This window comes from Canis lupus, chromosome 25 (assembly GCF_003254725.2).
Source record: "Canis lupus dingo isolate Sandy chromosome 25, ASM325472v2, whole genome shotgun sequence".
In the NCBI taxonomy this organism is placed as follows: Eukaryota; Metazoa; Chordata; class Mammalia; order Carnivora; family Canidae; genus Canis; species Canis lupus.
In genome coordinates, this window is record NC_064267.1 from 7,359,603 (window position 1) to 7,386,048 (window position 26,446).

General features: G+C 36.3%; 2 protein-coding genes and 1 non-coding gene across 10 annotated transcripts in view; 1 reads left to right on the forward strand and 2 right to left on the reverse strand.

The window, feature by feature from the left end:
* Positions 1-3,667: 3,667 nt before the first annotated feature.
* LOC118349966 (uncharacterized) lies at positions 3,668-14,484 on the reverse strand. The gene is made up of 3 exons (XM_035695915.2): positions 14,466-14,484; positions 8,974-9,479; positions 3,668-5,510 (listed from the first exon to the last, which is right to left on the reverse strand). Exons 1-3 carry the CDS (start codon positions 14,482-14,484, stop codon positions 5,331-5,333), a joined length of 705 nt encoding a protein of 234 aa, XP_035551808.1. The 3' UTR covers positions 3,668-5,330.
* On the forward strand, positions 8,911-9,018 carry LOC112670216 (small nucleolar RNA ACA64). Its single transcript, XR_003142813.1, has one exon. It is a non-coding gene; the product is annotated as a small nucleolar RNA ACA64 (small nucleolar RNA).
* Positions 14,485-20,630: 6,146 nt separating the features above from the next.
* PDS5B (PDS5 cohesin associated factor B) overlaps positions 20,631-26,446 on the reverse strand; it is a 180,022-nt gene continuing 174,206 nt past the window's right edge. For all 8 annotated transcript variants that reach the window (XM_025462529.3, XM_049101148.1, XM_035718415.2 and 5 more), the window contains 2 exons: positions 25,074-25,209; positions 20,631-23,647 (listed from right to left, as the gene is read on the reverse strand). In XM_025462529.3, the coding sequence (XP_025318314.1) occupies positions 23,612-23,647; positions 25,074-25,209 (172 nt within the window). In that variant the 3' untranslated portion in view covers positions 20,631-23,611. The remainder of the gene's footprint in view (positions 23,648-25,073; positions 25,210-26,446) is intronic.

The following is a 26,446-nucleotide window of genomic DNA, read 5'->3' on the forward strand; positions in this document are numbered from 1 at the left end:
TATTTCCTTCCCACTGCTTCCACTGCCTGAAGACTGATGGCTCAATGGTGAATCCTGAAGCTGTGGATAAGGAGCACACAGAGACTGGGGAAAGAAGGCTCTTACTTGTGACACATGGTAGGCAAGGTCTCTAGGCTGGGCAGATGCTTCTAACAGACTCATTCCTGGGAACTTGAGTGGGTTTGTCAGACCCCTGCTGAACTTCCCTACTTCAGGGTGCCTCCCCTCCTCAACACTGGCCTTTGGAGACCTCCACAAATCTTACTGCTGAGCGATCCTGACTCCAGCAGGCCACTTTCTCGGACAAGAGCTCTTTTAAGTGACCCTCAAGTTATTCCCTAAACCAGGTTCCATATCTGGTGTCCAGGATTGCGTGCTGTGGAGCAGGCAGGCCCACAGCAAGGAGGGCATCACTTCTCAGGCTTGCTAGGTGCAGCCTCCCTCCCACTGCCTTGGGCCCCAGGCCAACACCAGATCCGGTGGCCTAGCAAGCCCTGTACTACTTGTGTGTTTAGGGGAAGAGGGGAGGGATGGGTGGTCACAACACAGCTTTTCTCCCAAGAAATCCTCTTTCCCTCTCACATTCAGTTATTTTGTGTCTTCTCTTGTATATAACATCCCTGATACCTTTTCTAATCCATGCCTAAACCGCATGTTCCCAATCCCTGGAATACCATGTTTGGGAGGTCTTTCATTCAGACTTCATATCCCTAAACTCTAAATAGCACTGCCTCTTATTCACTGGTCTCTAAACATGTCAATCAGCAAAGGAAGCTCCATTATTTGAAATAATCCTCTGCCAAAAAACAAACCTCTTCAAATGCGAACTATTTTCTTTTAAATTATTTGCTTTCTGTGTTTGAATATTGTTGCTTTAGGGTTTTGTTTGTTTGTTTGTTTGCAGAAATGTAGGCTGGAGTAGGGGGAAGGAGAAATACAAAGCTTTACAAGCAAAGAGAGATTAATGGCCTATGTTGTACTTGTCTTGTGGATTAGATTACTGTAATTGCAAGCATGATTTCTCCTTCATAAGGTCTGTGGACAAATTAATCAAAGTGTCGATGACATGTGAGCTGAGGGGAGCAGTGAGGGACAAAACAGAAAGCCAAGGGGAAGAAAGCTGTTGCTCGCTTGGGAATGGAGCCTGAGGTCAGGGGTCAGGAAGGTCAACATTTCCAAAGGCTGTAGAGGAGCTCACAGGAAAAATGAAGCTAGGGATCAGGGATCAGGCAAGGAAGGAGGAGCCAGAAACCAAAAGAGGCAAATACACCAGTTTCTAACTCCCTCATTACGGCAGATAGACACCAGTTATGTATCCTTTTCCTCTGTCTGCTTCACTGAAAATTGCCATGGGGGTTGGCATTGTGGACAAGTAACAATCAAGTGTGAACGAAGAACAAATATATTATCAGAAATGCAAGTATTCACCAAGTTTACTCTCCATAACCCCTTCTTAAGAATTTACTGACAGATGAGTTGTGGCAAAATAAGGAAATAATCCAAAAAGAAGACCCGAGAGCTAGGAAATAGATCTCACCCAAGAGAAGGAAAAGTCGCAGAATGAGCACCACACAGAAAGACACAAGCCTTGGAGAGAGTACAGGGGAGTGAAAGTAGGTGATATTCAGGAGATTATCCTGAATTATTATCCAGGGATATTATCCAGGGCAGCCCCCATGGTTTAGCAGTGTAGCGCCACCTTCAGCCCAGGGCGTGATCCTGGAGACCCAGGATTGAGTCCCATGTCGGGCTCCCTGCATGGAGTCTGCTTCTCCCTCTGCTTGTCTCTCTCTCTAGTAAATAAATAAATAAATAAATAAATAAATAAATAAATAAATCTTAAAAAAAAAAAAAGATATATTATCCTGAGAGTTTGGGATATTTTGTCATAAGCCTTTCCACAGTATTTGACTTTTCCAACCATATCTATATATCACCTGATAAAATTAAAATTACCTTAATATAAATTGATACTGGTATCATCAATAGTCCAGATGCAGCCACCGAGGCAGTTGAGAGAGTTTGTGTTTGGGGACTGAGCTAATGGCTACAGCTCTACAGGTTAGGGTTGGACCAATTAGACTGACAATGCAATGATCTAACTTGGCTATTAAGATAGAAATAACTTTGCTGAGAAGACAGGCTTTAAGATGAAAATTAAACCTGTATTTTAAGCTTTAATTAGCATATATAGTGATATCATTATGACAAAAAAATATTTATGGTCTGGTTATGGTACAAAGAGCTTCGAACCAGGAGGCTGCTTGGGTTCTAATCTAAGCTCTACCAACTCACCGTGCAACCTTGAAAAGTCCATAACTTCTCTGTTCTTTGGTTTCAACACTTATAAAATGGGAAGTCTTTCATTCATAGTGTACATATGTATTGACTACCAGAAAGTAGATATTGCAACAGAGGACAAATCTCACCGAGCCATATCCAAATGGAGGAGGACAGACAATAAACAAAATATAAAACTGTACCATATAAGCTAGTATACCAGAAAGTGATGACTGTGGTGGAGAAAAATAAAGTGTAAAAGGGCCATAAGGAATGCTGGGGTGGGAGATGCAATTTTACATAAGGAATTCAAGGAAGGCCTCATTGAGTCAGAAATATTTGAATACTTAAAGGAGATGAGGACAAGACATGCCAATATCTGGAAGAAGAATATTCTAGGCAGAGGAAATACTATATACAAACAGTATAATATGGAAATTTGTCTGGCATGGCAAGAACTGTGAGGAAGCCCCTGGGGCTTGAAGCAGAGTGTGTGAGAACAGAGAGAGCAGAGGGAGATGAAAGCAGAGATGCAGTGGGAGGCACATCACAGGGCCTTGCACATAGGCCATGGTAAGGACCTTGGCTTTCACTCCAATGATGATGCATTAAGGATCTTAAGCAAAAGGAGAAATATGATCTCATTTTCATTTAAAAAAGATAATTCTGGCTACTGTGTGGAGAATGGACTCTAGGGGACAAGAGGAGAAGTAGAGAACCAGGGAAGGACCTTCCACAAGAATCCAGGTGTTATGTGTTGAATTGTGCGCCCCACTCCAATACATTGTAGTCACAATCCCCAGATCTCAGAATAGGGTCTTTCCAAGTACTTAAATTATGGTGAGGTTAGTAGGGTGGGCCTTGATCCAATATGACTGGCACTTTAATAAAAGGGAAATTAGTGGGCATGGAGACATACATGCAGGGAAGATGATGTGCAGAGACACATGGAGAACACGGCCATCCATAAGCAAGAGAGCAAGGCCTGGGCCAAAACCTTCCTTCATAACCCTCAGAAGGAAACAGTCCTGCTAAGTTGTGTTTAATTAGCTTTGTCATAGCAGTTCTGGCACACTTAATACATGGGGTACGATATAATTGTGGCTTAGGACAGCAGTGGAAGTATTTAAATTCTGGATATAAGTCAACAGGGTTTCCTGGCAGATTGGAAGGGATGTAAGAGAGAATCAGAGAGTCAAAGGTGACTAGGGCTTGGGCCTTAATAACTAGAAGCATAAAATTGGTACTGACAAAGGGAGAGCTCAACCTGGAGCAGGCTTAGAGAAGGATGTGGTGGAAAGATCAGGAATTCAGCTTGGGGTATGCTACTAGGGATCCAGTTAGGGATGACAAGGACACAATTACTTTTACATAAGGAATGTGAGAATCAAGAGTTCAATACATATTTATTGTGTGTTTAGGGTGTATAAAGCACCGAGGCATTTTTAAGTAGTAGGTATTTTAAAACTTAAAAAGTTTGTTTTATAGAAGCTTTACAAACATTACATAGATAAGTCAAGTCCAAGTATTTAAAAAGTGAAAACATCAAGTATCAGAGAAGCGGCACAGGCTATGCGCGGTTTATCTATAAAGTAATCAGCATAACTGAAATTGTTAATTTCCTCTACAGTACTTTACAAAACAATAATGATATGTCACCACAGTTAATACACTGAAGTATTCACTTGGATTTAAATAACCTAGTGTGTCTGGTGAGTCAGTCTTATTACTATAAAGATATATGGAGCATAAAGATCGAGTTCAAATGCTGTTGCTGACACCAGCTCTTTGACCATAGTGAGTTACTCTCCATCTTGGTTCGTTTGTCTACGAGATGGGGGTAACAATACCTCATAGAATTGTTCTGAGGAATAAATTAGGTGGCACATACGTACAAGTGCTTCCTCTAGTGACCAGGTCACATCAGGCACTCCAGAAAGTTGATGTTGGTTTGAGACCATGTTACAGGTATTTAGGGTGAGGTGAACAATCACTGTAGGCTCAGCAAAGACTGAGTAGGGCAGATAGCCCCAAGGCTGGAACCTAAACAGGAGGGAGATTTACAAAGAGAGAGCATAGACCAATGCTTCTCAAATGTTAACATGGATTCCAATTGCCCCGGGTTGTTGGGTTGAAGCAAGAGGTCTGGAGCGGGGCCTGGGTGATGTCCCATCTGTGCTGCAGTGAGGCCACACTTAGACTAGAAGGGACACAGGTCACAGGCAAATAGAATGCAGTGATGAAGGCACATCTAATAATAAAAGTGGAAACAAAAACCGATCAGGTTCTGGCTGTGAAGTTCATATTCTCAACCATAAGGTATACATAAATGGCCTCTGATTTGTGGTATTTTTATTATAGTTACTTCCTAGATATTTACCTCTTTTTTTTCTCCTTGACCTATCAAAAAACAAAAAACCCTCCAAGTTATTAGATTAATAAGTTTTATTAATAGTTTTAATTAACTTTTAATTTTGGAATTTGAGATTCTTTATGGCATGATAGCTAATTTCTGTACATTTACAGAATGTACAGATCCAGGGTTGCTTGAAAAGGTATATTCTATTTCAAGGACAGAGGATTTAACATGTATCTTTAGATTTGCCATATTTGATCCCTGACATACTTTTATCTATAACTATTTGCAGGCTGGTTTTTATGTCCACAATCTCATCACTTCTTTGGGCTCTTTTTCGGAGTTCTTTCATTTCGTTGAGTATGAAGAATGTCTGACATCTGCTTTCCTTGAATATTCTTTTGACATATTCTTGACTGGCTTTTGCTTATTCTGTTCCTTTGGAGGGGGTGGATATGGGGGTAGGAAGGGTGCAGTTGGGTTGTGGGGACTATCCAGTTTTGCTGGTTCCTTTTTACCCATTAGTCACCTTCTGATGATGGCAATTCTATCCAGGCCCTCTATTTACAATATGCAGGACATGGTAAGGGAAATTGGTTATCTGAGCAGCTGACAGCTTTAATTTGGATTTCAGAATACACTCTTACCAAGGGGTGGGTGGGGGAGGGGAGTACATCCACACTCAGTTTTTGCATCATCTCCTGCAGAGCAAGAGATCAGAATGGCTCACAGTAAAGCCTCTGTCATGGATTTTCTGGAGATCCAGCTGGTGTTTCTCTAGGCTGAATTCAGTCACCAACTGCAAGGGGTTGTGCAGCTGTGCTTCCCCTTGGCCATTTCTCACTTTCAGATCAATTCTCTCTCCATCTGGAGGCTGAAATGCAGAAAGGGTAGTGATTCCATGAAATTTCTCATTTCCAGTACTTGTCATGGGTCTAACCAAGCCTCGTGATCATCTTGCCTCTCCTGCCACAGGGTTTTTAAAATGGACTCTGCAGAGAGGTAACTATTTTAGAGCATTCTTTCTTGAGCCCTTCTTTCGTGATGCTCTTGGAATTCACCTTTAGTCCAAAAATATTTGACAGATACTCTTCATAATCTGTGGTATACATTTATGGCTATTTCTTTACCAGACTGAATATGAAATTTTCTATTTATTTCAATCCTTTTGTTTTCAACAGTTGCAGTGGCATAGAAAGAAGATTCTGGTTTTAAAAGGTGGGGTAAGAATCCATCAAGGTCATATCTTAGGTACTCAGAAAAACAATGGCATTTCTACAGTGTTAATCAAGTTGGACCACTTAAAAGGGTAAGCTAAAGTTTAACAGGTCATAAGCAGAAGGTAAAGCAAGAAGGGATAGGGCTTAGTCTTAGATTCAGGTTTGGATAGGATTACAGACCAAGATACAATAAGTAAGAAGCAAAACAGGATGGTAGTGTGGAGAAATTGGAACTCTTTTGTACTGTTGGTAGGAGTGTGGAATGGCACAGCCACTGTGGAAAACAATATGAAGGTTCCTCAAAAATTTTAAAATAGCATTACCTCCTGATCCAGCAATTTCACTTCTGGGTATATACCCAAAAGAATGGAAAGCAGAGTCTCAAATAGATATTTACAACATCCATGTTCAGAAGCATTAGTCACAATAGTAAAACGTAAAGGCAACCCAAGTGTCCACTGACAGATGGACAAGTAAAATGTGGAACATACACACATACATACAGTGGAGCATCATTCAGCCTTAAGGGAAAAAAAGGAAAGTCTGACACATGCTACAACATGGACAAATATTGAAGACATTATACTAAGAGTAAGTTAGTCACAAAAGACAAATATTGTATGACTCCACTTATATGAGGTACTTAGAGGAGTTACATCATACAAAGGAGAATGGCAGTTCCTAGTGCTGGGAGAGAGAGGAATGGGGAATTATTGTTTCATGGGGATAGTTTCACTTTTGCAAGAAGAGTTATGGAGATTGATGGTGGTGATGGTTGTGCACTATAAATGTATTTAATACCACTGAACTGTGCAGTTAAAAATGGTTAAGATGACAAGTTTTATGATGTGTCTTTTAGCACAAAAAACAAAAACAAAAACAAAACCCTGGAAAAAGCCACAACAGGTTCAGTGGGCAAGATGAACTACGATTTGGGCAATGAAGCAGAGTTCAGGGATTTAAGAAACTTCCAAAGGCGGATACTGTAAGAGGATGGCAACATAGTTTGGATACCCCTACCTCTGCCCTAAAGCAGTAAACATAAAATATATACCCTAATACATATATTAACTCTCAGTTCCCCATGTATCTTGCTATTTCAGTTACAAGTATCTTAAGAACCAACTATTACTCTTTTGTCCAAAAGTGAGTAATTATCCTGATAACTGAAATCTTGATAACCAAGGGCTTTATCATTTACAGATTTTTTTTAAAAATACTATTTTATTTGACTACACTTTGAGGCTTTTTCAGATACTGATTAGCACCATTTTCCAGAAGTAAGAACTGAAGCATAGTCTGTAAAATGACTTGCCTAAGATCACACATCTGTTTTATCTACAGAGCCAGGAGCATGATGCTCTATTAGCTATTTCCCTACACTTTCCTTTACATCTGGAGTTAAAACAAGGAATGAATGGATCAACATTTACACAAAGTTTCAAGAACTGTCTTTTCCACATAGGTAGCAATATTCAAATGCATGTGGAGAAGAATAAAAATTTATCGAGTGTGGCAAATCTAAAACTGCCATATAAATTTAGGTATATTTTCAAAAGTACCCTTGAAAATCCTCATGTCTCCCATAGTTTTACATATATAACCCAAAGTAGTGCACACTAAAATTTGAGAATCAATGTTTTAAACCTATGAAAGACACAAAAGGATGTATATTTACATGTCAGGGTATTAAAACAATGCTGCCTTTAAGGTAACTATGAAAACATTGGTGGGGGCACCTGGGTGGCTCAGTTGAGCATCTGCCTTTGGCTCAGGTCATGATCCCGAGGGAATAAATTCTAAAATCAGTACAAGTTAAATATATTTATGATATGGCTCTACTTAACTGCTATGACCATGTATATGTATAAACTTTCTCCATCAGTGAATACTAAAAGTACCATTTCTACTGTGCGTAAGTCAGTAAAACCTTGTCTTAAGAAAGAAGGCAAAATGTTGACAGTTCTCCTATTAAAGTACAATGCCAATTCAGGAGCGGGTGAAGGAAGAAAAACTGTCAGTAAAAATGACATTCAGAAAGATAGGAAGAAAACCCCTACTCTAACACTGTTGAAAAGCAAGTGATATATAGAAATCATGAAAAAGGGAACTGAAAAGAAAGGGTTGGATGTGTCACTGGTGACCTCCAATAACAATTCCATAAAATGAGTTGCTCTGAATTTGGCTGGGTGGAAATTCTGAAAAACTTAAGTGTTGTCAACTTTCATGGATAAGTAACTGTAGCGCAGACATGCTAAGGTTTTTTGTATTTTAAGCAGTTCAGGAAGGCTCAAAAATGATGGATTAACCACAAGTTTATGAAACTGTAGTCTCCCAAACAGAAAGATAAATGAGTAGGAATGTAACATAAGTGCTGAAATCAAGGGATTGCACTGGATCCAGACAGAAAACTGAGTACTTTATGAAATTATTTTATGAAAGCAGATAGTATAAGAACACACACATACACACACACTGCAGATCAATCCACAATAAGGCAAGAAGAAGAAATGTAGAAATTTTGACAAATTCTAGAAAGTAAAAACAAATCTTTAGGGAGAACCATAGCCCAAGACACATGCTAGAGATAAATACTGCAAGGAAAAAGCTGAGATGTGGAAGACAATTTGTAAAGTTCAAGAGATTGAAAAAGAATTCCAGAAATTCCATTCCTCCAGAGAAAATGGAGGAAAAAAAGAAATAATAAAGACAGCTATGCGCTATTTCAAAATCAGATGTAAAACAAAATGATGCAGGAAAGTTGAAAAAAAGGAGTATCAAGTACTAATAAAAAGGGTAGCAAAAAAAAAAGGGTAGCAAGATTAAGATCAAACAGAATTCAAGCAAAGTATTGAAGGGGAAAACATTTTATACTGTTCTAATGGTACAATCCATCAAGACTATATATCAGTCATAGAACTAACATCACAACTTTGACATATATTAAAAACCCATACAAAGAAAAATGGACATATTCAAAATATTTATGGGAGACATCAACAAAACTCTAAAATCAATAGGTTTGCCAGACAATAAATACAAAAGTTTATCAGCGTTGGTTGAAAATCCCCTGCGGCCCTGCCCGTGGCGCCCAGAGCCCCCGGGGCCTCAGCTCACCGCGCCCTGGTCCGTGTGGGGAGGTGACACCCGGGCCCGACAGCTCCCGCCCGGGCCGCAGGTGCTCTGGCCCCTGATCCCTGACCTCGGTCTCCCGAGCCCGTGGCAGGAGGGGCCTCTGCCCCGCACGCCCGCTGGAGCAGTTGGCCTGAGTGGGCGCAGGTGGGTGCGCGCGGCTGGCCCCCGCCCGCCTGGAGCCGTCCGTGCTGCGCCGTGGAGGGCAGACCGGAGGGCACGGCCTCCTGCCGCCCCCCAGCTCCGCCAGACGGTTCCCGCGGGTCGGCCGGCCCAGGTCCCACACCGCACAGCTTCCACAGCAGCAGGTGAGGTACCTTTGGGCTTGAGGGGACTTGGCCGGGGCCACCGAGCCACCGCAGGTGCGAAGGTGAAGCAGGGCGGCCTCCAGGAGGAGCCCCGCGGTTCAACCTCAGTTACCGACCCCGACGGGTAGGGATGTGCGACTTCCTCGGGCAACTCCGCCCCTGAGAAGCCGCCCTCACCCTGAACTCTCGCTCAGAAAAATCCCTCCCGACTTTATTCGCGAAATAAAATTCCTTTCCTTTGTTTACTGGGCTTGCTTACGGTTTTGCCATAGCTTGCATGTCCTGAATTGCGATTGTGTTATTCCCAAATAAACCTATTTTTGCCAGTGGGGAAAAAAAAAGATATAAAAGTTTAAATAATCCAATGAACAAGCGCAATCTAAAACACACATTCATATACAGAATTTGGTACCTAAAATACTGTGGACAAACCTTTTCAGACACTTAAAACACACACAGAAAAATTTCTCAACATAGACCAAGAAGTAAAAGCACACAAATGACGTTCCTAGCCCACATTTAAAATGAAAATTAATCACAAACAGATAGCAAAATAAAAACACCCCTCCCCACCTTCAAACCTATCTGTTCAGAAGTTTTTAAAAGTCCTCTGGGAGAAAATTAAAAAAACACCTAGCTTAAGCATCACAACTAAAATTATAAGCTGTTTAGAATGGAATGATAAGGGGAACACTACAAAAAACAAAACAAAACAAAAATCCCTTGGAATATAATCAAGCAGTACTTAGAAATGTCTACATTAGAAAACAAAAAGACTAAAGGTAAACGAAGAAAGTATAAAAACCAAGAGATGAAAAGAATAAATTCAAGTATAGTTGAAAGAAGAAATGAAGATCATTGTAGAAATTACAAAGGTAACAAGCAACAACAAAAAATGCTCCATCAGCAAAACTGAGAGCTGGTTCTTAGAAAATTTCAAAGAAATCCAGTGACAGAGGAAAAATAAGAGATGCCAAAGATTATTGAGTCAATAAAACAAATATATAGAGCTGCTGCCAAGATTTATAATTTTTATTTATTTATGATAGTCACAGAAAGAGAGAGAGAGAGAGGCAGAGACACAGGCAGAGGGAGAAGCAGGCTCCATGCACCGGGAGCCCGACGTGGGATTCGATCCTGGGTCTCCAGGATGGCGCCCTGGGCCAAAGGAGGCGCCAAACCGCTGCGCCACCCAGGGATCCCGCTGCCAAGACTTATAAAATAAAGTAGCCTGTGTAAAACTTCTACCAATAAATTTTAAAATCCAGACATTCACAATTTCCAAAGAAAATATGTTACTACAACTTCACTTCAGGAACAAGTGAAAAACTTGTATTAAATAACCATAAAAAAAAAAATAACCATAAAGACGCTAAAAAGATAGTAAGAGTTTCATCTCCTAAAAGAGCTTTGTTTTGGACTAGGCCCCAAACGGCTCAGGGTAAAGGAGTAAAGGTAGATTAAACTAGTGTTCTTATCCACCAGCAACAAACCGTTAGAAAAAGCAATTTTAAGGAAAGATACAATTTGTGTGACTATTAAGTACAACTTTACTGACAGAAAAGATAGATAGACATCAATCACCTGACTGTATTTATGGATGGGAAGATTCAGTACCAAAATGATGGTCATTCTCTCCAAAAACATTTTTTTAATTCAATGCAACTTGAATAAAAATCCTAATGACTTTTCCCAGAATTTACCAACCTGATTTTAAAATTTAAAATTCTCACATGTGGACATGTGAGAAGACAAAAGCCAAGAGAATTTTAAAGAGTATTAATAAGAGAAATGCCTTAGTAATATGGAAATACACTGGTTATTGGAGTACATTCATAAACTAATGGGACAAAAAAGGTAGCCTAAAAACATAAATATTTTAAAGATAAATACAGTTTTTAATACACTGTCACTATATAAAGGCACTTGGTATGTGACAGGGCATTTAAGTAAAAGGAGAAAGAATCAACTCTAGTAATAGTGCTGAGGTGAATGGCTATGCATCTGTAAAAAATAAGACCCCTCACAGCATACACAAAGTTAATTTCAAGTGGATACAAGTCTAAAAGTGAAAAGCAAAAGCTCTTATGCATCTCTGCTGGGAATATAAAGTAATACAGCTACTTTGGAACATAATTTGACAATATCTAAAAATAGCATATCTGTATTCATTGAATTCAGCATTTCCATTCAGAATGGTTGTTTTTATGAGACAGGGAAGATGTTTGTTCACTTTGGCACTGGTTTGTAATAGTGAAGGTGCAAAATATTTGATTATCAACAAGATAAATAATTAACTGTGTTTTATAATGATTTTTTTTATAATGGATTAACTGTGGTATATTCAAATAACAGAATGCTTTACAAAAGCAATTAAGAGGAATTAACTACAGGATTTAATCAAATCTTAGATGACATCAATTTTAAGGTACATCATTATTTTGTCATTAAGAAATGCTGCCAATTTTAAGACATTACTGATTTAAGAAGCATACAGAGATTATATTGTGAAAAAATGGAAAGATCAACAGGTATCGATGTGGCTATATAGTGGGTGAAAAATAGCAGGTTTCAAAATTATAGATATGATGGACTTTTTTCCTCGAATATTTAAAAATACATGAAATAGTCTTGTGTATTTTTTTTAAAAAAATATATGCATAAAATGAGGATGAAAACATTGATGGGAAAGATACACACTAATATCAGGATAGTTACCTCTTCATAAAAAAGAAGGTTATAAGCTTTAGCCATACCTTTTAATATCTTATTTCTTATTAAAAGCAAAAGAAGGATGCAGCTTTTGCATAGCACATATACCGAAAGTGAGCATATCCTCCCATGAAGGGACATGTGTAAATTCAATCACTTCACAGCATCTGTGACATAATTATGGAATGTTTATTCTTAAAATACAATAAAGAAACATTGCGACATCAATTGGTAAACATCCCTGAGAGATTTTGCTGCTCACTCACAGGGAGAGGAGAGAGAGAACATGTGTATGTATTGGGGGAGGAAGGAGAGTTCAAAATGAAAAAAAAGTGTTCACATCTTTTAAACTTGGAGAATGAGATCATGAGGGTCTACTGTATTATTTCCTGGATGTCTGAAATATTTTTAACTTGGAAACTTTTAAAAATAAAGTTTAAAAAGGCACCATGTACAATTTAAATGTAAGCTCTATCATAAATAACTCTACATTATATAAATTGTTTCATAGAAAAATACAGTCAGCTTTTCTAATTCTAGAAGGCTAACAAAACCCCTTATCCAATACTCAAATAAGGATAACATAGCAAAGGAAATTATACACCAACCTTGCTGCTCAACATGTACATAAGGATATTAAGTAAAAACGTTAGCACACTTGTAAGCACGACCAAGCCAAGCTGGTTAATCCTACCAAAGCAAGGATGATTGTATACATAATTTATTACATTAATAATTATATTTTTAAAAAACAAACTGTTATGCAAACATGGAATTGAAGACACACTCCAAATTTTATTTTTTAATAACCCCAATTAAACAGAAATAGAAACTTTCTTAAACTGGAAAAAGGCAGGATGCTTTCTATTTAACAATGCTCTAGAGGTGCCAATCAACACAATTAGACCAGAAAAACATGATATGTAAGTATCAGAACGATTTGAAATCATACTGACAAAACTACTTGGAGCGAGTGTTATCTACTAAATCCAAGAGAATTAACTGCAAACTGTTAAAACCAATAGAACTTCAGCAAAGTGGCTGAAAGCAACACAGCAAGCATAACCAGTTAGAAAATAAAAGAACAACAATGTTTGAATGATATTAAAGTTTGAATTTTTTTAAAAGATGCAAAGCGGATTCTTATGAAGAAAATAATAAAATTGTATTGAAGGGATGGCTGTTTAAAACCTATCTCAGTGGGCAGCCTCAGTATTATTATAAAGATGTTGGTATTTTGAGTAAGAGAAAACAAGAACAGCCAGGAATAATAAGGTATGTTAGAAAGAAAACGGGAAATTTTCAGACCAAATATAAAAACATGTTACACAGGTAAAGTAATTACATAGATGTTAGCTAAAGGCATGGACAAAGAGACCCAGGTAGATAAAGAGACTTGGTTCATGCTACTTGTGGCATCCCAAACGAGGAGAGAGGAGAAACTATACAATAAATTAAGAAAAGTAACTATGGGGGATCCCTGGGTGGCTCAGTGGTTTAGCGCCTGCCTTTGGCCCAGGGTGTGATCCTGGAGTCCCAGGGATCAAGTCCCACATCAGGCTCCCTGCATGGAGCCTGCTTCTCCCTCTGCCTGTGTCTCTGTCTCTGCCTCTCTCTCTCTCTCTCTGTGTCTCTCAAGAATAAATAAAATCTCAAAACCAACAAACAAACTATGCACTGAAGAAAAAATTAAGTCACACCATAATCATACACATTATACAAAAATAGTCCCCAGATGGATTAAATGATGTAAAAAAACCCAACAACTATGTATTAGAAGAAAACGGAAATATTTTCAAAATCTTGTAGTAAGCACAAAACCCATAATGAAAAATACCCACAGATTTGAGCTTACAAAGGGGAAACACTTCTATTACAGGACAGAAAATCCCACTCTAAAAAGCTTAAATTGACCCACTAAAGGTATCCTCCACATATTTAATAAGAGAATAATGTGAGAATAAGAAAGATGGTAAGCCCACTTTTAGCACACACAGCAGTCTCTGTGTATCCACAATGGGGTACATCTAAGACCCCCAGAGGATGCCTGATGTGGATAGGACAGAACCCTAGATATACACTATGCTTTCCCCCTAATGCATACATACCTATGGTATAATTTAATTACAGATTAAGCATTTTAAGAGATTAACAACTACTAATGAACAATTGTAACAATGTATTGTAATAAAAATTATGTGAATGTGGTCTCTCTCAAAATATTGAACTGGATTCACTCTTCTTGTTAGGATGATGTGAGATGATAAAATGCCTATTTGAGGAGATGAAGTGATGTGAATGAGGCAGACACTGTGACAACTCAAGGCTACTACTGAGAGTCTGACAGTATGAAGATCACCTGTTCCTAGACTGCGGTTGACCGTGGGTAGCTCAAACTGCAGAAAGTGAAACCCAGATAAGAGGGGACTACTGTCTGTGAACCCAAAACAACAGTACCTTTTTGTCCATAACCCATCCCTATCTCCCTTTTACCTAGAGAGAATGATGAAAAAAAAAGCTAAATAGGAAAATGGGTAAAGAATGTGAACAATTCATAGAACAGAAATAATCAAAATGAAAACGTATTCAACAATGTGGTTTCATTTGTAATTGGAGAAACGAAAATGAAAACAAAATAATTATGTAACCACTGGACTGACAAAAAAAGCATTAATTGCACACATTAATTGCTGAAAAGCACACTTTTCAGAAAGCAATTGGGCAGAATTAATCATTTAAAGGAGCATCGCAATTCTCTACATAGGAACTTATTTCTTACAGGAAACTTGGAACCTTAGCACAAAGACATATACAGAAATGATCATTTACTGCATTGTTTCTAACAGTGAAAAATGCAAATAACCGAAATGCTCAACAGAATACTAATTAAATCACGGCACACCCATATAATGGGTATTATGCAGTTGTCAAAAGGGTGGGATAAACCCTTACATGTGGATAGCCTTATGAGAATGTTAAGTAGAAAGTTGTAGGAAAAAAAAAAGGTTGTAGAAAGGTATAGTATGATCCCACTTACATAAAAAGATAATAGGTATATATGAGTCAGAAAGTGCAACAGACTGAAATCTTGATTTAGTGAACTAAAGAGTGATTTCCATATTTTGCTCTCAATGTCTGTGTTGTTTCTACCTCCTTTCTATAGGAAAGTATTTAGGAAGTCCCTGTGTACATTTTTAAATGGATAAAGACATTTAACTGTTAATTAACGTGAATGTTCTCTGCCTATTTGAATAATGGAACTATAGAACTCAGTTCTAACAATTTCCCATTATGAACGGTTTGAGTCTTGCAGACAAGGTAATTGCCTCTTTAGAGCAAACTAGTAAGCTTATCTTCTTATATTACAATGAACTGGACCCTGTTTATAGTCCCTTAACTGTATGTATTATATACTCTTTGAAAGCTGTCATGTTAAATGTCTTCATAGTTTCATATTTTTATTCTTTTAGAATAAAAGTCATCAGTAGCTCTAAAGTCATCAGTAGTTCCCTCTGTTGGCTTTAGAATTCAAAGCCCTACCCAATGTTTCTCATACTACTTGTGCAAAGTATCTCCTCACTACCCAACCACAACTCAAAGTTCTCCATCTCAGCCAAATGGGTCTCTGGGTTCCCAAATGAACAGATCTACTATGCACCCAACCCCCATTCACACATCATCTGTAAGGTGTTAGACATATGACTAGCTCTCCAGGAATTTTTCACCCAAGATTTTATACAAAACTATAAGCATTCATGAGCTATAATGCAGATTATATACTGAACCCAGTTAAACACATTAGCTGTAATGTGAATGTAAATTGTGGGGGTACCTGGGTGGCTCAGTTGGTTAAGCCTCTTGATTTTGGCTCAGGTCATGATCTCAGGGTTGTGAGATTGAGCCCCACGTTGGGCTCGGTGCTGGGCATGGAGCCTGCTTAAGATTCTCTGCTCCTCCCTCCACCTCTACTCACACTCGCTCTCAAATAAAAAGGAATGTAAATTATGTATACAATAAATGAAATTTTCATTTTGATCCATCACTTTCTAAGATCTCAGCCTGAAGCATTTTATATGCTTTCAATAAATAGCCATTTTGGTTTAAATCAGTTATTTGAATTCTACTCCAAATAAATAGTGTAAGAGTTAAGACCATCAATTCTGAATAGTTCTACTCTGTGACCTATGGACAAGTCTAGGTTTCTTTACTTGTAAAATGTTGATAATACATGTTTCTCCTAATGGGAGACAATGTAGGCAAACAGGTAGCAGAATATCCAGTAAAACATGGCCAATATTACATTCATCTTCTTGACTAGGAAACCCCAATCGAATTGAAGAATTGTATTATCACTACTTCAAAATTTATTAATATTTATTCAATGTTGATTTGATGATTAATATTTGAGGTAGTATAGAAAGAACATGGCTTTAGAGTCAAACAGATGTGATACAATCTTTAGTCACCGCTTTGGAGAGGAGAAATCTCGGGTAAACTATAATCTCTGATTTTCCTCACATGTTAAAGAATACATACCATCAACTAACACATAGACTTATGGTGAGGACTATGTGAGATGATAATCTGTGAAAAGATTTTAATAAGGTATCCGGCACAATAAATTGTCAGGTTCTTTGATCTTAAATTTTGTTGTAATTTATCTGAATTTTACTAATGTAAAGTTAATATTCAGCAAACATTTTTTGAGACTTACTCTGTGCACTAGGAACTGTGCTGAGTACTAGACACTAACTAGTTAACAAAAACATACATCATCACTGTCTTCAAACAGTTGAGCATTCTGGAGGCAGTAGAACAGGTATTAACCAAATAATACAAATGCCAACTGTGTAAGTGCTATGGAGAGGTAAGCTAAGGGGGACACATTTGCCCTGGGTTCTGAGATGGAGCCCCACATTGGGCACTCCTGCATTGGGCATGGAGCCTGCTTAAGATTCTCTCTCTAGCCTTCTGCCTCTCCCTGCCTCTCTCCCTCTCTCAAAAAGAAACCCAGAAAAATTCTAGGGACAATCAGGAGAAAAATTCAATAGGACTAGATGAAGAGTAAGGAGAAGAAAAGTCAGGGGCAATTTTTAGATTTCTGATTTGTATTATTAGTTGAATGCTAGTTCTATTTTCAGATATACAAAGATGACCAGATTTGGGAAGGAAAGGTTATGTATTCAGTTTTTTGGCACATGTTAGGTTGAAAGAACAGTTGACCCTTGAACAACACAGGTTTCAACTGTGTAGGTTCACTTATACATGGATTTTTTCCCCTATACATTCAGTACAATAAATGTATTTCTTCTTTATGACTTGCTTAATAATATTTTTTTTTCTATTTACTATATTGTAAGAATACAGTGTTGACTATAATCAGTAAGGCTTTCAGTCAACAATAGGCTGCCAATAGTTAAATTTGGGGGAACTAAAAAGTCATATGCAAGTTTTCAACTTTCATGGGGGGAGGTGTCATCAGTGCCTCTAACCTCGCATTGTTCATGGATCAACTGCATTTTTTTAAAAATTAACAATAACAGCGACATGAAGCACACATCTTGCCACTCTTTTACTCAAAGTCCTATAATGGATTCCCATCAAACTCTAAACACAAATCCTGAGAGACATACAGTTATGATCTGGCTCTTAGCAACCTCTTGACTTTCCCTCCTACACCATTATCCCATGGCCACTTTCACTTAAAAACCATGGCCTTCTTGAAATTACTGATACACTCAACATTCATTCTTCCCTAAGAACTTTTGCACTTACTCTTCCTTCAGCTTGTCATACTTTTCTCCCCAGGTGTTCATAGTGCTTTATCCCTCACTTAATGGAAGTCCATGCTCAGATGTCATCTTTTCAAAGAATCTTCTCTGACTATCCTATATAAAACGGCCTTCCTGCTGAGAGGTTGGGATGGAATGGCAGAATGTAATCTCCTGTAGTTTTGGTGTACTAAAGAAAAAGGCCTGTCATACATAATACAAGTCTTACTCTCAAGATTTTAGAAACAAGTGGACTGAATCTAATTAAAGCTGTACCCCAAGATCAACTCCGTGGACTGAGGTGATCAATCACTTTAATGCCTAACAGAAAATAAGGTAAATCTTTTCCTGGGCGGGAGGGGGTAGGGTGGGGGAAGCACATCAACTTCAATCTATCAGTTCTTTTAGACACAGTGTCCTGCATAAAAGAAAAAAATTACAAGCCCTAGATACAGGGAGAAAGAAATATGATCAAGAAGAATGTGACTAATCAAGAAAGAAAAATCAGGTAATAGATTAAGATCCATGATGATTCAGATGTTGGAGTGCCAGCAAGATTAAGAAGAAGAAAAAAAAAAAGGAAAAGAGTAAAGAGATTTTCAAAAAAGAAATGAAATCTATTAAATATAAATAACTGAACACTCTCAAAGTAAAAATATCCACCATTTGAAATTAATTATTTGGATGGGCTAAATGGAAGACTGTACAAATCTGAAGATGCATCAATAGAAAACATCCAAACTGAAGCACAGAGAGAAAACAAGAGTAGACACAAATAGTACAACATATTTCTAATTGGAATTTCAGAGAGAAGCAATAATAGAGGAGAAGTAATATGTGAAGGGATAATGACCAAGAATTTTAAAAAACTGATACATCAATCCACAGATTCCAGAGTTTGGTAAACCTCAAGCAAGATAAATAAAATGAATATTCTAAGTAGGCCTACCATAGTCAAACTGCTGAAACAAAGATGAAAAGGAAATCCTAAAAGCCAGGAAAAAAAAAAAAAAACACATAGTACCTACAAGGAGCAAAAAGGTTTTTTATTGGCTTTGCAACAGAAAATATGAAAACTAGAAGAAAATGGAATGCAAAGTTTCAAACTAACAAAACCGCCAACCTGAATTCTGAATCCAAAGAAAATACTCTTCAAAAATAAAGGTGTGATAAAGACCTTTCAAACAAATGCTGCCACATTTGTTTGAAAAACTGCCACAAGACCTGTACTATAAGCAATATTAAAAGAAGTTCCTCAGGCTGATGGAAAGGAATTAAAATGATACTACAAAACTATCAAAAAAAAAAAAAAAAAACCAGCAAGGAGATGAGAAAATGTGTATGTAAATAAGAAAGAATACTGACTATTTAAAGTAATGATACTGTGGGATTTATAACCACAAAATATATGAAAACTATAGCACAAAGAGCAGGGAGGCAGCAAATAGAGCTGAATCATTTTAAAGTTCTTGAATTGTTCATAAAAGCACTAATATAATAACCCAAACATAGATGCTATAATCTGTAGGGTAACCACAGAAAAATCATATAATCAAGTATAACTAAAAAGTCAATAGAAGAGATGAAATAGTAGTAAGTACAGATGACCCTTGAACAACAAGAGTTTGATCTGGATTCTTTTTTTGATATAGTACAGTACTGTAAAAGTATTTTCTTTATGATTTTCTTGAATAACAATTTCTCTTCTCTAGCTTACTTTATTTATGAATACAGTAGCTAATATATACAACATACAAAATGTGTTAATCAACTATGTTATTGGTAGGGCTCCTGGTCAACAGTAGACTATCAGTAATTAAGTTTTGGGGAACTCCAAAGTTCTGTCTGGATTTTCGACTGTGTGGGGGTTGGCACTTTAAATCCCCATGTTGCTCAAAGGTCAACAGTACTTTACTGAGGTAGAAGAAGGTAGGAAAAGGAGAAAGTAAAGGAATAAAGAAAAACTTGGCAAAAAAGATAGCAAGATGATAAACTTAAAACCTACTATATTATTAATTACACCAAAAGTAAACAGTCTAAACATGCTAAAGTACAAAGATTCTAAGACTAGATAAAAAGAACAAGTGCAAAGTACAAAATGTTAACACACACTTTAAACATAAGGATATATATAAATAGGTAAATATAAAAAATAAAAGGACAGAAAAAGTTTTGTCATGCAAACAAAACTGGTATGGCTGTATTAATATCAAAGTAGGCATGAATTATTTATACAGATATGAAGTGACATTCTGTAATTATAAAAGTATAACTTCATCATAAAGGCATAATAACCCTACAATTTATGTGCTGAGACATAGCTCCAAAGTATACAAAATTGCTTCTCCTCCATCATTTCTATCTTGCTTTTCCTTTTCTATTCACCACTTTTCACAATCTGACATTATATATTTTTGTTTCCTTATTTCCCTACCCCCCTTGTGGAGATGTAAGATCCACAAGGGAAGGGACTTATTCTATCCAGATGACATTTTATCCTCTGTAACTAGCGTAACACATAGTAAGCACTCAAGAAATATTTGCTGAACAAATGAATAAAAGTACCACTAGTAACTTATATTCTCAGTGCTTACTTTTAAAGTTTATAGGATACATGTTATTTTCTTCAGTTATGTAATCCTTTAACTTAAATAATACTTAGGAATCTCCATTAGCCAAACTTTACATGAGAAGTTTAAACAAAAAGCTTCTAAGAATGTTACTGGGAAATATTTTTTTCTTTTTCATGCAACAAAGGCTCCAAAATAAAAGATCTAAACGTGCCTTTCTTCATTTAAACATATTTAAATATATATATATATTCACATAAATAAAATAATACAATTACATATTAGCTTTCATGTTTATTCAACTTCACAGAAAATCCAAAAGTGTGTCTGAAATTGGCTATCTATCTAAATACCAATTGTTCATTATGGTGACATAATACTATGTGGTAGGGGAGATATGCCTAAGTTAAACAAATTCTTAAATTCCTGACCATTCTTCAAGTGGGCAAAAGGAAATCTTAAAAATCAAACTTACAAGTTGTAAGAAGATACAGAAAGTAATTTAACCTTTAATACCTGGAACAAGTTTTACAGCCACATTTGTAATTTACATATACAGTGGAGATCACTGAAAAAAAGCTTCCTGTTGCACTGCAGCAAGAAATCTTATTATAATGTAGATTAAATGAACTTGCTACAGAGTGCAGCAAGATAACCTCACTGAAGAATCATAAGATTTTCATAATGGAACTTGTTACAGTGAGTTAAACATTTTCTTAATTTTATACAGCACATATTTTCAAAATGACCATTATCACTGAAGAGTTTGCTAACCATTGTTAGCAATTACTGTTGTATACATACTTAATTTTACTTTAGTTATAGTATGTGGCTCTCCAAATGTTAGCACATGAAGTGTTAAGTTTAAACATAATAATAAAATAATCCCCTAAAATGAAGATTCAGGACATCAAAACTTTGATCATTATTGCACCTATTTTTCTACAGAAAAATGGAAAATTTACATCAGAATCCTCCCAAAAAGTGAACAGACAAGTTGTAAAAAACCACAGACTTATTGGCATTAAACAAAATCTACAATGAACATTTTTTGTGAACTGATGTACAGAATTAATGTGCAATGAAATTTGGTTAATTATGATCATGCAAATAAAAATCCTCCACAATCATTTTTTCATTATGTTTTATAAAATGGTCTTAAAGATATACTTCCATAAACATTTCCGGTGCAATTTAGTCAATGACAAAAATACAAAGCTATCCCTTATTCTTTATTTTATAGATTTAAAAACATGCCTTTGTACTGCTGAGATACAAACAGCGTGTTTGGGAGAACTGAGCTCATGAAACGGTTAAAAACCAATGTATCTTGGTCCAACATTAGCTGCCTTGTATACAGCAGCCTCCCATAATCACTGGTGTCAGTACTGTTGGAAATGAAGAATAGTTAAATATTGAGAGATTAAGACACAATTCAAAAACATTTTTTTTAAAAAAAAAAGGCCATTTCATAAACATGAAGAAATCTTTAAAAGAAAAATAATCACATCAATTGTGATATACATTGGAAAATAGTAAAATGTCATTTTCCAAAATAGTAGTTTCTTTATTATATCCCCTATCTATTATAACCAATTTTGGAAATATACCTTAAACATAATGGCGTATTATATGAAAATGCTCCGTTAGTCAATGTGATAAATTTAATAAGTTAGGATATGATTTTCTTTTCTGATGTTAACTGTGAGAAAACAAAAGAACAGCACCTGAAATACTAAAATGAATTTAGGCAAGCATTAAGTAGTAACTTTTATGTTTGGTTCAAAATACAGTTTATAAAACTGTATAAATGATACTGACTTAAGCAATTTGTTTCTAGATTTTGCAGATTATGATGAAGGAAAGAAAAAGAACTGGTCTAAATCCAAATAAATTTCCACTTCCCCCAAATCTCGACGAAGTAGAATTTCATTCAAAATTTATAAGATTGTGATACCTACAGTAGCTCAGATAGTTGGATATATCACTCCCACCCTGCTTCCCCCCCTCCCACCAAAAAAAACAAGTTTTTGGCTCCAAAATAAAGTACAATAATAAACTCTTGATGAAAAACTATGTTATGGGGCAATCTATCATATACTATACTAAATATGAATTTACAGAAAAGAGCACATCCCATTTTCAGCACTTTTTCATAAACATGCAACTCACTATAAAATACAAAACACTTGCTTTCAAGAACAGCTTTATAAAGACACACTGCATCAATAAAATTTTTTCTTTCTGATTAACTTTACACTGTTATGGAGAACTGGAACTTTTCTATGTGTATATATCAGATTTTATATTATAGTGTAATAATTTGCATTTTCTGAACATAATGTTCAAGAGGAAATATCTATACACAATAACATTCTAGACTATTAAAACTAATTCAAATTACAGAATTTTATTGATACAGTAGATTAATAAAAACTGAAAAGGGATGATGATAAAATGGGATAAAGAATTCAGTACATTATTTTATAACACACTCTTTAAAATTAAAATATTTTAAATCTCTCTTTTCTTAAAATTTTCATTGCCATGAAAGGCCAGAAAATTCTGAGACCAATACTGAGGTGTAAAATAATCAAACTTCAGGACTATTTCACAATTCGCATGGTGCCCTCCCATCGGAGGCATCATTCAGGTGTGATGGCAGACAAGTTAGCACCTCTGAAGATTAAGGGTGCCTAGGAGTAAACACTAGGTAAAATACACAAGGGAAAGAGACCATTTAACTCTCCAACAAACAATGACATCAAGAAAATGACACCATTTGTTGAAAATATTTTTTTCACAGTAAAATTGCAGAGAATACAAATACAAACACTGACAGATTACTGCTTAAGATCTATCCTAACAAACTCTTTCCAAATCAATAGATCCAATAAACAGTTGGGTACTGTCAGTTTAAAGCCGCAGATAAAAGCTATACAAGCACTTTAGAAGTCAGAAACATTAAAAAATAAAAAAAAGAAAAAGAAAGAAAAAGAAAAGATATATTTACAGGTTTCTTCTTTAGTTTATGTCTACATAGCCATCGCACATCACACTTCCACAAGACTCCATAGTCAATGTTATCACCAAGCGTATGGCTAAAGCGCTGTGACCACAAGTACATGAGGTCATCACAGGAAGTTCCAACTGTCCACTTTCTGGCAGTCCCACTTTGTGCATCAAAGGCTTTCCTTAGCCTCAAGCTTGACAAAAAATGCTTCTTCTCAAAGCTTTCACACAAAAAGTTAATTACATTTGTTCATCGCCTTTCCCTTTTAGAACTTCGCCGCCGTACCTTAAAAGAAAAATCACCAGATGCTTAATTAAAATATTAGACATAGCAGTGATTATTTTTTAACCAATCATTATTCTTAGTTGTTCCTGATTTTCTTTGCTTTTCTTCACTGGAAACCTTTCTGCCTCACCATCACGTATTTAGACCTTATACTATCTGAATGTCCACAGACAGCCCTTCCCACAATAGCAAAAGAGAAAACTTTTACTTTTCTATTTTATAATTTTAAAGAAAAAAGAATGGAAATCAATGTCAACAGCAAGAAAAAAACAATTCCAAGTATCTTTTCACTTAATGTTTCTGTGATAAAAGAAAACATTTGATCCTTATGAACTTAGGTTTACAGTTATCATTCTGGGAAAACAGTAATTGAATGTGGATCCTAGCAATTATCAAATACATGGAAATAATTTTTAAATTCAGACATATTACAATTTACTGGCAAGTACTAATAAAAGCATAAAACTTCAGTTCAAAAAAGACCTCTATTAAGAGGAATAGAAACAAAATAGGATTTTATTAATTCAATTAATTTATGGTGCAGTTTTTTGGATGAAGACATTAATCACAATGAATTCTTTAGTCTTATTTCTACATTTAAAACAATTAAAAAAAAAAAAACGCTTTAAGAAACAAACCCAACAACAAATTGGAGACTACACAGTTGACCTATTTTTCTGTGGTCTTAACCCTTTTACATAAATGAATCTTGATGCAGACAGAAGTGATTATGTTAAATAGCACAGAGGGGCAGGAATCAACTCTGGGACTAGATCTCAGAACAGAGGTTTCTCAAACAAAGATGGCTAACTCTGCTGATCCAAAGACTCACCATTAGTGTAGCATCAATAGTCCCTACTTAAATGTGTTAACTGTATTTCTTGTGTTAACAGACAAAGCCATTCTTTACGTAAAAAAAAAAAAATTATCTCAGGAAGAATCGCATTCCTACTTTTGTAAAAGGAATGTTTGTTATCCATTTTATACATTTCATTTCAAAGGTGTGATTTTTATCCTATATGGTTAATTTCTACTTTCTACTGTGAAACTCAATGACAAAAGTTAAGAAACATAAACCACAGTCTATTTAACATAAAACAGAGCTCTAAAAATCAAGGTATAATTTAAATTCCTGAAGTATCAATATCAGACAGCTACTTGTTCTTCTCTAGATTCAGCCTTCAGCTTGATATTTACCCTTTCACTAGGCTACATCTGTTATTCTTAGTTAGAGTCTCAGGATTCCATAAAGGATGTTCCCTAATTATCCAAGCTGATAGATGAAACACCACCACAAATTAATGGAGAAAAGCAAACAAATACTTAGAAGTAACAGCAAGTGCTACATATCTCTTACCAAATATTTACCAACTCTATTTCTATATTCTATACTATTACACATAGTACTTTAATAATAAACACATACATTTACTGTAGAAACTTCCTCTTCCTCTGTTTCTTCCTGTGGAATATCATCGACAGGAGAGCTACCCTGAAACACATCTACTTCTTCACTTGAATCATTTTCTTTAGTAGCTGCTTGTTTGGAGCGTCCTACACGGCTAGAGTAAAACAGATGAATAAAATGAACATTCTGATCTTTACATAGTAGATTACCTCAAAGAAAATGCTTTAAATACTTCATAAATTCTCATTATCATTTGTATCCTCTATTACCTTATAAAACAAATATTTTTCTTATTCTAAATCCTAAACTAGTGTTTATTCCTAGAGTTTCACCTACAAACATTGACCAAGTAACAAAAACGTGTAACTGAGAGCAATACCAAAAAGGATTTTAAGATATAAACTAAAGTTTGCTCTTCCCTTTATTTTTCCCAACTCAATAAAAGGCATCTGCATCCAGTGAGCTGCCCAAAACAGAAAATTTAGAGTCCTTCTTAATAGTGTACCATTCTTTATCTGGCCCCATAATTCTTACAATGAAATCTCAAATCCTATTCACTTCTCTTCACCTCTACTGCTACTACACATCCAAACCATTCTCATCTCTTTACCTCTTCTCTAAAAATGTAAAAACAGCTGATGTCACTCACTACTCCTTGACAACTCCCTATATACAGAAAAAAATCCCATAAATCTCCTTAACATAGTATATAAGGCCCTGCACACAGTCCTTGGCTACCCATCCATTCCTCTTTCCATTCCCCAATTCCTCACAACAACAATTTGGCAAATTCTTACCTACCTTCAACACTCTTGGCCAACACTGAATTGGCCAAGATTTTTCCTACTTTGGAACTTTCAAATCCAATGTTCCCTCCAATTGTGTTCTTCTTCCTGTTCCCCATCAGCCTAACTTCTACTATCCTCAAGAAATCAACTGTCATTTTCAAAGAGAAAATTTCCCAATTCCCTAGCCCTCCCATTACGTTCTCTTACAGTACCCTGTATTTTTTCCTTAGGGCACATATCACAATTTAGGATTCCAATTTATGTGTGATTAAGTAATGACTACATGCCCATTTAGATGATAAATTCCATGAGGACAAGAATCATGTCTATTCTGTGCAACTATATCTCCCAGCACCTAGTACTCTCCGAAACACAGGAAGCAATCAATTATATGTAATAGATACCATTTAATCAAATGTATCCCTCTCTATATTTTTTATTTGCATGTATATTTTTTTCTTTCTTTTTTTAGATTTATTTGAGAGAGGGAAAGCAAAAGACAAGCACAAGCGGAGATGGAAGGGCAGAAGAACAAACAGATTCCCCGCTGAATCAAGAGCCCAGTGAGGGGCTTGATCCCAGGACTCTAGCATCATGACTTGA

Excerpts from the sequence above, each read along its gene's own strand:
- LOC118349966 (XM_035695915.2), bottom strand. Across the intron at positions 5,511-8,973 it reads CCCACACGGACCAGGGCGCG|CCTCCAGATGGAGAGAGAAT; the intron begins GTGAGCTGAGGC and ends TCTGCATTTCAG.